The 14,334-nt window shown below is 40.1% G+C and overlaps 1 protein-coding gene across 1 annotated transcript; it reads right to left on the minus strand.

The window, feature by feature from the left end:
• Window positions 1-1,039: 1,039 nt before the first annotated feature.
• On the minus strand, window positions 1,040-13,228 carry LOC134620487 (cytidine monophosphate-N-acetylneuraminic acid hydroxylase-like). The gene is made up of 14 exons (XM_063466668.1): window positions 13,023-13,228; window positions 12,853-12,944; window positions 10,632-10,741; window positions 9,829-10,019; window positions 9,011-9,091; window positions 8,857-8,923; window positions 8,585-8,666; window positions 8,369-8,506; window positions 8,043-8,178; window positions 5,397-5,540; window positions 4,856-5,030; window positions 3,328-3,444; window positions 1,688-1,803; window positions 1,040-1,178 (listed from the first exon to the last, which is right to left on the minus strand). Exons 1-14 carry the CDS (start codon window positions 13,226-13,228, stop codon window positions 1,040-1,042), a joined length of 1,794 nt encoding a protein of 597 aa, XP_063322738.1.
• Window positions 13,229-14,334: the final 1,106 nt, after the last annotated feature.

Consider the following 14,334-nt stretch of genomic DNA (forward strand, 5'->3'; position numbering starts at 1 on the left):
CTAGGCTGCGAACCGAGGATCACTTTTGTACATCTACCTATAGTACAAAAGCAATATTCAATATACAATATACAATTTTCAAGAGTTCAGGAGAGTTTCAACAGAAAAATGTTCTTTGCTGGCATCACAGTCCAATCCCATTAAAACATTATACTATTTATATGTGAGACAATCCTTACAATGAAGATTAATCAGTTATTAATCAAAAAATCAGCAGTTTTACTGGTTTGTTCACATCAGGTTTTTCCCAGAGGTTCTAATGATAAATCCACAGTAGATATAAACTTAATGAAAAGATTTGTTTCAATACATAACATTACATTTTACAGCTTAACAGTCGTACGTAGCATGTGTAAATAATAAAGCCAGATTGAATCATTTAATCACGTTTGCATTCACGTTCATTTCACAATAATAAAAATGTAAAATAGATGAGAAATTGATTTCATGATTTGAGTTAACCATCTAAGTAGATACAATTTAACACTAGTTGTTGTTTTTTTGTTTATTTTTTTACTCTACAGATTAAAACAAAATGTTCAATTGTAAACCATCCTTGTGTCTTGTAATCATGCATCACATGTGTTTTCATGTTTTTTGGAAGTTATTGAATCAGCATGTTTTGTTGTTTAGGTGAGTACGCACATATGGCATGGTTATTGTCACAACAATAAGTTTTTCTCAATAACAAAAATAGATTTCACTTCTATTATCATCAATTACATAACATTAATAAGACTAAAAAAGAGATTTTATACTTCACAGAAATTGATTGTAAACGAGTTTACTGATTTTAAATATGATTAAATGTCCAAAGTCAGTGTTTTGTCTATTAAAGACTGATGACCCTGAGCTGAGTTCCTTACCTCACAACTATCACATCTCAATTTAACAGCCACCCAATTGATTACTTTGCTATCTCATTAATATAAAGCAGTGACATAGAACCAATTGGAATTTCATAGTTCATATAGAAGCTGTTTGTATTACATCAAATCAGGATATTGGTAACTTCATCTTCACAAGTCCAGAATCAAATTCATGACAAGGCACAGTCATTTCCCATCCCTGTATCATTGCGAGGCATGGTCGACTCATTGATGGGGAAGACCTGTTTTTGGAACTGTTCCCAGTCTGGCTTGCAAAGTGGCAGCTCTGCTTGGAAGTGTTTCCAGAACCTAGAGGTCAACACAAGGTGATTAAAAGTTAATTTACATGTAACGTAAGTTACGTTTTTTTTTAACTGTAATTGACACACACCATTTTATTGTTGTGATAGTTAAACTAAGAGTTATTAGGCTTGGAAATAGCAATGAATAATAGCCAAAATAGCCAAATAAACATGCCATACAAATAGATATGCATTGTCTGTGTGCTCCTCCCCCTACAATAAATGTAGCCTATATGGGGCTGTTACTTTTGTATTTTGTTGTACAATTTTGCAAAATAAATTAAAATAAATCAAAATTATATATTGTTAAATAAATTGTATTGTATTGTGTAATTTGATTGGTGTGGATCTGTGTGTATAATCAGATATGTTAATGTGTAACTAAATCTGTAACCGTGTATAAATATTTATCAATGAAAGTCTTACAACTTAGCTCTGTGAAAATGCCATAAAGTTATTAGAACAATTTACAGAACGAGAACGAATGCTCAAACATGTGAGATAAAGGGTCGGTACTTGTGGTGGTAGATGTCTGGATCTCGGCTGATGCGGTTCTGAAAGCCGATGTACAGGTCATCCCACAGACAGCCATGCAGCACCACGTACCGTATCACTCCAATCCTGTTTTTAATCTTGGAAGAAACCAAGAAACATAAGGGTTACTGCTCTGTCCAAGCAAACATGTTTTTGAAAGGTTTTGTGATGTCCTCAAAGTACAAGTCTTTGACATCTGTACAAGCACATAATACATTAACAGTAAATAATGCACATTTGTTTTGAAAGCTGTGATGTTACTTGGAGAGACATAATCACAAATGTAGCCTGTTCAGCAGCAGGTCCAGTTGCCTCAGAACAGAGCAAGATTAAACATTCTTGTACACCAGAAATATTCTGAAGCCTTCATGGTCCAGGAAGTGCAAATGTGGCAACACGTCGCTAGAGTTGTAACAGAGTTGAACAATAACCTCTATTGTGGTGGATAACAACTGCATTGTTAAGGTTCGTCATGGCTGTACAATGCGTGCCTCATTAACGGAAAATAATCTCAACCTGGTGAGGACTATCTGTTGCCAATATTCTAATTCAAAGAAAAAACACTTGTAAAATTGGACTTTACAAGTAGCAATTTCACCCTCTTACATTTTGCCCCAAATGCATAAGAAAAATTAAGTCTGTGAAAGTTCTCAGTCATACATGTGAGTGGGCGTTAAGGCGTCTGGGAAGGATCTCAGAACTGGATTATAGATGGCAGACAGTTGGTGTCGTAAACCACCGCCTCTGTTCAAAGATGGTCACTCACAGTGGACATAAATGGCTTCTTTTACTCCTCTTTCAAACCATCTGTCCTCTCTGTCCAAAATGTGAACATTGGCATCCTCAAAGAGTGACCTTTGACCTTTAGATGCAGATGGACAGCCGAGTCTTGTCCCATGGAGGTTGGCTCATGTTGGGCCACAGTGTTGTTTTTGTTGTTTCATTACTGAGCTCCTGCTTTTGGCCCACGCACCTAATAAGGTCTTGTTTTCCCTGGGGAGCTATTTAAGGTTGTGGCTCAGAGCAGCTCATCGCTGGAACGTTGAACGCCCTGAGTTCGTAAAGCCCCGGCTAAGTCTAAGTTTGCTTTTGTGATTGTTTGGCGTAGTGCTTCTGTGTGTAGATTCCCTGGACCTGTTCGTGTTTCTTCCCCTGGACCCCCTGTGCGGCAGTGTGGACTGCAGTGTGAAAGCAGAAAGGCGTGAGTGGCAGAAGAGGAGTGAGTTACGGAGAGAATGTGCCTGCAGAGCGGAGGGTGGACGAGTGATTATTGAAAATTCGTGTGTGTGGATTTCCTTCCTCATTTTCCCCGGAGCCCTGGGCCCCCGCCTGTCACTCTTATATATTCTTGCACCTCGGTGATTGTGTAAACAAATTGTGAACTCTTGTTTTCCAAGCTGTGTCTGCGCCTGAGTCCGTTCAGTCCTGTGTGACACTTTATTTCAGAAGTAAACCCAGTATATGTTGGGTAACAGTATGCAAATATCCAGGCAGAACAGGATTTTTTCCAGATGGTAGATGGTAAACATGATAATTTCCTCGTGATACATTGGCAGTCATGAGGAAATCACTTTTATTCACATCCTGTTATGCTGTTTGTTTAGTGCTCCATAGTGACTCACCTCCAGGTAGGCGTGATGTCTGTCAGGTCTCTTTGTGGGAAATGATAGATCCAGAAAGTCCACCAGATAGTCATAACCGTCAGCGATGCATTCAAACTTATCGTCTGTTTCAATGACCTACACGGAGACATTTGCATTTCAGCAGATTTGCATCCAGTCTGAGTAAGATAGCAATGCAACCAAAAAAAGAGTGAGCCAAGGTGATCATTAACAGCTGGAAGGAAGGGAAATTGTGATAAGGGATCAGAGCATAGAGCTAATTGTTTTTTTGTTTTTAAAATTTTCATCATTGCAGGATGTGACCTACACCTGTACTACCAGTTTCTGTTAAGTTACTACAGAGGATGCTGTGGCATGAGGGAAAATAACTATTAAAAAACATATAAAACTAAAGACAAGAAAGCTTCTGCTCAGGTGTAAGAAACATCTATTTAATGCTTTAAAACACTGAAAGCATCTTTCTTCCATAGTATCGTAACAAGTACAAAAAATATATATGTATGTATGTTCTTAGACTGAAAACATCTCATTTGCTTTTTTGATTTTTGCTCAACTCCATAAATTGGATTTTATGGTTAACGGAAAGTAAAATGATGACGAAATCACTATTATGTGCATGAACAAAATGTTTTCATTCACTGTCTTTTTCATTAGGAATAATCACATTGCTCATTGGATAAGCCAAATGAAGCTTATGCGTAAGTTCACTACGGAAGAGCTTTAGTCACACATGTGTCTGCTTCCAAGGTTTTTGGGGGCTAATCTAAGCTTTACATCACTTTCACTGTCAAGTGACATAACTGGTCTAGTCCAGTCATTTTTCTGCCCACCTTTTTCAGGCCAATCAGCCTCCTCTGCGCGTGTTTCAAATCTCATCTGTCGTTTTCCCTTGCAGACATCTTCACACTTCATACCTCATCCCCATCTCTGTCTCTCCCATGTTACTCAAGCTCCATCAAAACCTCCACCTTCATCTGCACCACAGTATCCAGAGTTCCGGGGTGGTCCTGCCCTAATCCCTGTCACTGCTGGGATTACGTTCTGCTGCGATAGGCCATCAGACTATAATTGCAAAATACCTTAACTGAATTCTGTATATTGAGAAATCATGCTCAGTTCCTTGTAATGATCTCTCCTTATTGAACATCCACCCATCCATCTTTTTTTTTTTCCAACTCATGTTAGTTTTCACAGGACTTGGAGGCAGGGCACACCCTGAGCAGGTTGCCAGTCCATCATAGGGTCATGACACACAATAGTTTTTGTTTTTGTTTTTCTCAATGCATTCTCCCCCAACCATATAAAAATGGACAAAGCAAATATTTTCACAGTCCTTTTTTGCGGGCCTCTGTGCTTTATTTCATTTTTGGAAGCAAAAATCACTGTGCAATAAGCAGAAAAAGGCTTTTAGGTAGGAAAAATCACAAGAACGCAGTAAATGCAGATAAAGGTCAGATGTTAACTGTAGGACAATTCATGCCAAAAAAGAGTAAAACAGCTCTCCAATAGAACTGTCCAGAACATTTACCCGCACAACCAGGTTGTAGTTTTGAAAGCCAGCCCACGTGTAATAAAACTGGATCCAGCTTTGATGTTTAAATATGTCAGACTTGATGGCACTGTTCAGCTCGTTCACATACAAGTTGAACTCCCAGCTGTCCTTGTAGATTTTTACACTGGCTGGCGGATTGGTGATGGCCTCACTGTGGTTGATCATAGCAAAGAAAGTTGTAAAGAAAATATTTAATTTGGCACATGGGTGATATTTATGTGTGCAATTTACATGATAATTTTAGTTTTTTACAAGTGTATTATATTAAAAAATACTTTACTCATCTTACTTGGGCTGTTTATAGTGATAATAACAGTTGAAATAAAGTAATGCGATTATGTCAGCAGATAACATAGAAAAATTTGCCTTTTTTTCCCCATCAGACTGTCAGAAACAAAATGATTGGTTTATATATTACTGTTTAAATGTCCTTGTTTTACAGATGCAATAACAGTGTCTTTCTTTCCCACAGTGACAAAGAATGGAAAACACAGATAAACATGTGAGCTGTTCCAACCTGTTGGTGGGGTCTGTGAGAGCGAGGCCGAGGTCCAGCACAGCACCTGGCTTCGGTGTCCAAGTCTTGATTGCTGGTGCGAGCTTATTAATGAGTGCATTAAGGTCCTCTGCACTGTTTTTGATATTTGTATCCTTTATGTATCTTCACCCAACACAGTGCAAAGAGACACAAAAGTAAAAGGACACATAAAGATAAAGTTAGGTCTCATGTTTCCATTTCAATGCTAAATTTATTGCCACATCTATAACTTAACAGTCATTAGCAGTAGTGTCACTGTCAAAACTTAGCATTCCAACTTTTCTGGATACAGGGTTGTATAACACAGTCATGGCCCTGTGTGTGAGGTAAGTAATACTAGAATCTCAAAATCATGTTAATCTTATCCTTATTTATTTAAATCACAAATGTATTACATCAAACAGAGAAAAATATCACTTCAGTTTAAACGTTTTATGCTAACAACATGTTTCAGAAATGTTTGAGCAGTGGCAACATAAGACTGGAAGAATGCTAAAACAATAAAACACCTGGTAGAACATCCTAAGACTAATGATAAACTGAACTAAACTACTGTCAGTCATGAACACAATTCAATATAAAAGGAGCAGCTCATCAAGGTGGAGTCGTGGTTATACATTAGCTAGCTTGGACATAGTTGTTCTTTAAATATTAACTTGCCCAGATGAACTATGAACAATGAAAGACATTCCAACCCATCCATCCACCTTCTTCCGCTTTATCCGGGGGCGGCTCGCGGGGGCAGCAGCCTAAACAGAGAAGCCCAGACCTCCCTCTCCCCAGCCACCTCCTCCAGCTTATCCGGGGGAACACCAAGGCGTTCCCAGACAAGCCGAGAGATATAACCTCTCCAGCGTTTCCTGGGTCTGCCACAGGGCCTCCTTCCGGTGGGACATGCCCGGAACACCTCACCCAGGAGGCGCCCAGGAGGCATTCTTGTTAGATGCCCGAACCACCTCAACTGGCTCCTTTCAATGTGGAGGAGCAGCAGCTCTACTCTGAGCCCCTCCCAGATGGCCGAACTTCTCACCCTATCTCTAAGGGAGAGTCCAGCCACCCTTCGGAGGAAGCCCATTTCCGCCGCTTGTATCCGCGATCTTGTTCTTTTGGTCACTACCCACAGCTCGTGACCATAAGTGAGGGTAGGGACGTAGATTGACTGGTAAATTGAGAGCTTCGCTTTTACGCTCAGCTCTCTCTTCACCATGACGGTGCAGCGTCCGCATCACTGCAGCTGTAGCACCAATCCATCTTTTGATCTCCCGTTCCCTTCTCCCGTCACTCGTGAACAAGACCCCGAGATACTTAAACTCCTCCACTTGGGGCAGGACCTCGTCCCCCACCTGGAGTGGGCACTGCACCCTTTTCCGGCTGAGGACCATGGCCTCAGATTGGGAGGTGCTGATTCTCATTCCCACCGCTTCACACTCGGCTGCGAGCCGTTCCAGTGCGAGCTGGAGGCCATCACCCGATGAAGCCAACAGAACCACATCATCCGCGAAAAGCAGAGATGAGATTCTGAGGCCACCTAAGTGAAAGACCTTCGCCACTTGACTGCGCCTAGAAATCCTGTCCATAAAAGTTATGAAGAGAATTGGTGACAAAGGGCAGCCCTGGCGGAGCCCATCACCCACCAGGAACAAAGTCCCACTTATTGCTGGCTATGCAAACCAAGCTCTTGCAACGGTTGTATAGGGATCGAATGGCCCGTAGCAATGGGCCAGACACCCCATACTCCCGCAGCACCTCCCACAGGACACCCCACGGGTCACGGCTGAATGCCTTCTCCAAGTCCACAGAACACATGTAGACTGGTTGGGCAAACTCCCATGCACCCTCAAGTATCCTTGAGAGGATAAAGAGCTGGTCCAGTGTTCCGCGACCAGGACGAAAACCGCATTGTTCCTCCTGTATCCGAGGTTCGACTAACAGACAAACTCTCCTTTCCAGCACCCTGGAAATCCAGGGGTACCGCCCCTGATCTCCACGCAACATTGCAGAGGTATGTCATCCAGGACAGCCCTACAACATCCAGAGCCTTCAGGAATTCGGGGCAGACCTCATCCACACCAGGGGCTCTGCCACCAAGGAGTTGTTTAACTGCCTCAGTGACCTCGTCCCCGGAAATTGGCGGGTCATCCCCCTCATCCCCAGACTCTGCTTCGTCCTCGGAAGACGTGTCAGTGGGATTAAGGAGGTCCTCGAAGTATTCCTTCCACTGCCCGACAGTTTTCTCAGTCGAAGTCAGCAGCACTCCACCAGCACTATACACAGTACAGGTCTTCGAGGCAGTCCGAAAGTCTTTTTCCATGGCCTCTCCAAACTCCTCCCACACCCGAGTTTTTGCTTCAGCCACTCCCCAAGCTGCGTTACGCTTGGCTTGTCGGTACCTATGAGCTGCCTCCGGAGTCCCACAGGCTAACCAAGCCCGATAGGATTCCTTCTTCAGCCTGGTGGCTCCCTTCACCTCTGGTGTCCACCATTTGGTTCGGGGGTTACCACCACGACAGGCACCAACCACCTTACGGCCGCAGCTCAATGCAGCAGCTTCCAACCCTTTTGCTCTTTATTAATTCATCTCTGATGCTGTGCAAACCCTGGCCAGCCCCTCATTACCAACTGTACCTGTCTGACGGATGAGCCTCCACAAAGTATCCAGCGAATGGGCAGTAGATCCTCGGCTGCAGGGATTTCACCAGTGTAGCTTTGTAATTCACCAGCTTCTTCCTCTCATTCTTGATAAACTCTGCCTTCCAGGAATCTGGAAACACATAAACAACATCTCAGCAGTTTGGTGCACTTTGACATTGTTGATCACATCGTATCAGTTAAACAAGTCAGTTCCTACGTCGCTTCAAGAGCTACATGTAACTGTCAAAAGACTTTAACTTAGACACTGCTGTGTGCAGCTGGAGCTAAAAGCTAACTAAGCTAACCTATCGCAGGCTCACCGCTGTATTTCCCTCCATAGAAGGTCATGGGGAATCCAGAAGCTCCTCCAGCAAAGTCGGTCATCATCACGTCCACATTTTGTGGTAGCCTGCCTCCGTTTGGTCTGGTGCAGTCCACAGTGTTGAGGATCATGTGACCTGCAATAAAAACAAAATTTAATATTATAATCAGACTTATTTTCACAGCATAAGTAATTATATTATTCAAAATGACACCTTTGTAGTCAACAATGATGCAGGTGTCCATTTCAGGATGTACACCATCCATCAGGATCATAAATCTCAGGTGATCATCAATCTAAGTGAGACAGTAAGATCCATTTTTACTTTGTAATCATATTTCCCCCCAACATTACTTAATATTGAAATTAATGATTTTACAATGCAACATTTTCCAAACATGTATAATAATTGCATTATTTTTAATTGCTTGCTTTTATAATTGCTTTATAATTGCACTTGACCAAATGATTGAGGCAGTGACTTACATTTTGCCAAACACCAAAGGGAATGACTTTAATGTTGGTCAGCTTAACCTGGCTTTGCTCCAAATACCTGTCACAGCAGAGATAGGCCCATGTGAACAAGGGACTCACTTTGGATCTCATTTATGGGAAGATTGAGCTCCACTTTATTACTAACCAAAACACAGGTCTGGATGTGTCACCAACATATATGGGGACATTGGGCCTCCTTTCTGCCAAGACTTTCAGTGTGGGATAGCTATAAAGGAAACAGAGAAAGTCAGTGCCCCGCTGTGTAAATATAACCAGTATCCAATGCTAAAAATTATACTCTTTGTAGATTCATCTACTGTTTTTGTTTCTTTTCATTTCTCTCGTCAAAAATGCAGTCAGGAACTTGGCAAAATACCTCTTTGTTCTGTAATGCTCTTCACAAAATGAGTTCATTATTAATTACAAACAATTAAAGAATTACAAATCCTGTAATTTTAAGGGTTTGTAATCCTACAAAGTGGAATAAATTGGAAACTTATTTTTGAATCTGAATCCTTCTCAATAACAGTTGTAATTATATAGTTTCATTGCAAAATAACCAATAGGACTATTTGCATTATTTTGTTTGTCTTTATATTTAATGTTCCTTTATGTATACAGTCACGTCTAAGGTTTTACATATCAGAACATCATAAAGAAAGGAATCTGGTGTTTAGATCTTGATAAAAATAAAATAATAAAAGTTTAAATAATAAATAAAAATAAATAACACCTTGGAACTAAAATGTGGAACAATCTGTGGCATTGTGTTATTATTTAGGTAACAAAAACTAAACAAAAAATACAGTTTATGAAAAACTGTATTTATGAAAACAGTTTCTACAAAAACAGTTTGTAGATACTGTACTGTTTTCTCTGAGTCATTTAGTTGCTTCAAATAAAAATGGCAGTAATATACAATACATATTTTTACGCATATTTAACAGCATCGGCAGAGCTTGCCTGAGGTGGTCTGAGTGCATATGGCTGATGTAGATGAGATCTGCCTCACATAGCCTGTCCAGAGCATCTGCTGGAGGCTCATGGAGAAGCCACCACCCTCTGGCAAATGCGGGACCCTTCAACCAGGGGTCGAACATGAACCTTTTCTCACCAAGCTGTAACTCCATGCAGGCGTGGGTGAAGTATGTCACCTGACAGGAAGGTCAAAGAAAATGTAAATGTTGGAGACCGCTGTTATGGAAGTTTTAACAATAACCTGCAACACACATAGTGAGTGTGATTTGAAGTGGTTTTAATAAAATAAAAAAACACATTGCAGGGGTGTTGTTAGGGTAAGGGTTTTGGGGGGGGAGGGGGGCTATACCTTCAGATAAAACCTTCACAGAGAGAATTGTGACTCTGCTTTTCACTCAGCCCTGAGCAGGGCATCATGACATCTTGAAGACTACAAAAGGCCCTCTGTGAGTGCGCAATAAAACATGAGGCCCATTTGTGATAACATTCATGCATACAACACTAAGTGAGAAAGTGATATTACTACTACTACTAAAGTGATATGGTTAAAATGTGTGATTAATACGTAGAATAAAGAAATCTGCCAGTACACCGCTGATGTACTTTTCACTCTTAGTTCATTCAGTATGAAGAAAATTTGAGATTATTACTATTATTACTTAGATAATTCAAGTTTTAGACAATTTTGCTAAAGAGTTTTATAAAAGTAACACAGCAGTATGCACAGTATTGTCTGAAAAACTGTGGTTAAATATTTGTTATTTAAAGTGTAATATCAAAACAGGTACTTTCACTTCTCCTTCCTGGAGCTCCAGAGGCTCTCGAGGATCAGCCATCCAGGGATCAACAGGGCTCAGTTCCACCAACTGAAGCCCCCCATCATCCAACACTTCGACCTCTGCAAGTGCAACAAGAAGCTCCGGCATAGTATTTACATGGCACTTATATTATTGTCATTATGTTATTCTCCATCTATTAAATAGAGTTGCTCATACTACTTGACATACATTTAAACTGTAGTGTTTAATATAAGATAGTTACATCTTTGATGTAACTTACTATTTAATATAACTTATTCAATTAAACAACACATTAAAGGGATTCAAATAATGATTGCTGGTAACGAGCTAGCGACCCATACAATTGTATGATTTTTGTTTCTTTCATGGGAGAGAAGCTAAACCTCTACTAGCTCCCACATAATTCAAACCTAATTTAAGATTAATATATGCTACTTTAGCTTCAAACTGGATTATTTGTGCTTGAGTAAGAGAAACACAGAGAGCCAATGTGTTCACTGCACAACTGTGTGACAAATAAGTTCACTTAAGCAGAAAAATCTGTGCTGTAACGTACCATTTGTACATAAAATTAGAAGGCAACTTTCCATCCTGTTTTTTTTTTTTAACAACTTGCTACTATTTTTTCTAAAAAACAACAACAACAACAAAAAAAAACCCAACATAGATAAAACAAGTACAGTTTACAATGGAGCTGTTTAAGAACAGGTGCTATATAAGAGATTTATGAGATAGACTGCAGAGAAGAGAGTTGCAGTTATCAAGACAGGTGTGACAATAGCATTGACAAGTATGGCAGTACTTTTGGCATAACCAACGTGGTTAATATTGTGACGATGGCGGTAGGCAGATTGGATGATAGTGTCATGTGCTGTGAAGAAGAGAGCACTGCTGACACAGAGACTCTAAACCTGAGAGGAAGATCTGACAGTTGTGTTATCAATAAATAATGAAACTGAACAGTTTGATTTAGATAGTGTAGTATGGTGTCAATAAGAATAATTCTCTTTTTTTGCCAGTTTTAAGAAAGTTGAGAGCAAAACAAACTCTAATTTTATTTAAACATTCAGAAACAGATTTGGGTGACAGAGTAGGAGTGGGTTTGGAATTGAAAAATAGCTCTGTCATCTGTGAAACCGTGAAATAACTGTCTCTCACATCTAGTCTCATTTGTTTTACTGCCATGTTTAGTTACCCTGATGTTTCCACCTCCCTTGATTACTGCGTGTCTGTATTTTTTGCATTTTTGCATTTTATCAAATTATTTCCTTATGCTGTCTTTCTCTTGTTTGCCCTCACTTAATATATTTGGCACTGATTTCTTGCTTTGGTTTGCTTCCTTGGTTAGAATTTCATCTGCATTCATCATGTTCATTTTTCTTGGGATTCTTAAAATGAAGCTGAACTCCAGATGGCTGCTTATTGTACTTTACAGCAATTTATGGCCACTGTTTAATTCCTGGAAATCAGCACAACAGTGGTAACTGCACTGCTGGTTAATGTTTAATGTAGGATTTTAAACATAATACTGTCCAGGTTGTGGGCGTTTATTCAACCGTCACACTACCAAATAATGCAAATAAAGGGGAGAGACACCTTTCTACATAGATAAATCAGCACAAGTGCAGTCACAGAGCGCTGTTGCTGAGTGCCGAGATGCATAGTGCATAAAGTTTGCTGACACTTTGCTCATTCTATAACTGTAGAGTTAACCAGCACTAACATCATCAAAACTATGTGCTAGGAGCTTCAAGGCATGTGTTTCCATGGCTGGGCATCAGACCAGAGGGCTAGGAGCATTGTCCCTTTCAATAACTTGTTATATTTACTATTCTTTGAGAAAAAAAAAGTACCCTGGAGAGAAGTAAATTGGATAAAAGTTTACACCCCACTCATTTGCAGCATGGAAAATGTCTTTTGGAAAAATATTTTTTTGACATTTCTTCTTGATTACAATTGTTGGCACAAATTGTCAGTTTATTCATTACAAGAGGCCCTCTGCCAATTTAGCATTTCCTTTAAAAAAGCAGGGAAGGTAGTTCTTTTGCTCACTGTTAGTGACTACTAGGGCAAGAGCTATAATTACAAGCTACCCACATGTCTCACAATGCAGCTTTATAGTTTGCATATTTAAATTTCAGGATCACCATCCGCAGCTGGAAGTGGAATATCAATATACAGGAAATTATACTGTACAGACAGAACTTACCGAGCTCGTCCTGCAAGAAGCTGTCAGGGGGGTTCACATATTTCATTGTTGACACATTTAATTTCCAGTTGTGCTTGGTGCATTTAACAGTCCTGAGGGAACAGACAGTTCTGTCAGCTACAATCAAAAGTTGACAATGGATAATCTTTGATATCTGTTCCTGTTCTCACATGCCATCCAGGTCTTCAATGTCTTTGATGAACAGCCCCCCTTGATGCTTGCACTGGTTCTTGCATGCTTTAAAGTCATTGTTGGTCTTAAATATGATGTAACACTTGCCGTCCTCTGGGCTTTTCTTGAAATTGACTCCTTCTTTGAGTGAGCAAACTGCTTCAGCATCCAAAGACAACAACACCTTTGCTATTTGAGAGGCCATTGCACCTAAATGTTTAAAATCAAAAAGAAAAGTTTTAACTCACAATATTCGAGGCTAGCACAAAGAATCTTACAATAGATTTTAATAAAATGACAGACTTAAGATACTAAAAAAAATTGCATATATTAACCCTTACATCCTGTTGGGGTCAAATTTACAATTAAGTACATGTAAACTAGCCCAAATGTCATTATTCAGCCTAAGGAGCTTGGAAAGAAAAGAAAAAAACACTTGCCAGATGCCTTAACACCCACTCACATCCTGGGCCATCTGACCTCAGGAAATCACATGATAGGGTGGGGCTAGGTTTCACAATGAGCTCACCCGAAACCCTGGCTGATTGTGTCTTGATGCATTTTCAATCATCCAGGTAAGTAAATCACTTAAATGGATGATTCAGAAGTCACTTGGATGAGTGATGAAGCGTTTCTTCCACTGAAAATGCTACATCCAGATGAACAGAATTAACTTTTGGGGACTTGGCTGATTGTGACCTACACCCGTTTTCAGACCTTGGCTCATGTGATTAGGTAGAGGATCATCAGGGAGTCCACGACCCTCTTGGGGGGACACTCCCACAGGGTTTAAATCTGGGACTCTCCACCATTTGACCCTTAGAACTGAAGAAGCTTCTCAGATGAAGGTGAAACGTCTTCAAGCAACTTAAAGAAGTCCAGACGCTTTTCTTTCCAGGCTCCTTAGACTACGATGACCTGGATGACTGAGAACCTTCACAGTTATTATGCAGCCCACATTTTGATGAGTTTTTCTAAAGTTACTCAAAACCTGTAGTCTTGTGCAGGGGTGGTGTGGAGTAGTATACAAGTTTTTGTAAAGTGAGGCTGTTTGAGCACCAAGTTAACCTAAATTTCTATTGAGATGGATTTTTAATCCACCATTGAGGGTCAAATCAAGGAAAATCATTGTTTTAAAAATCTTGAAAGTGAGAAAACATGAAAACACATGAAATGAAAAAACAACTCTGATTGACAGACCGACTAGTTATTTGTTTGTGATGATCAACTCTGATGTTGGTTTTACAGTTTCAAAGGTGTCATCCAAACTGACCTCTTTCCGCAGTCGTTACTTGGGCAAAGAGAGTTTTA

This window comes from Pelmatolapia mariae, linkage group LG3_W (assembly GCF_036321145.2).
Source record: "Pelmatolapia mariae isolate MD_Pm_ZW linkage group LG3_W, Pm_UMD_F_2, whole genome shotgun sequence".
Classification (NCBI taxonomy): Eukaryota; Metazoa; Chordata; class Actinopteri; order Cichliformes; family Cichlidae; genus Pelmatolapia; species Pelmatolapia mariae.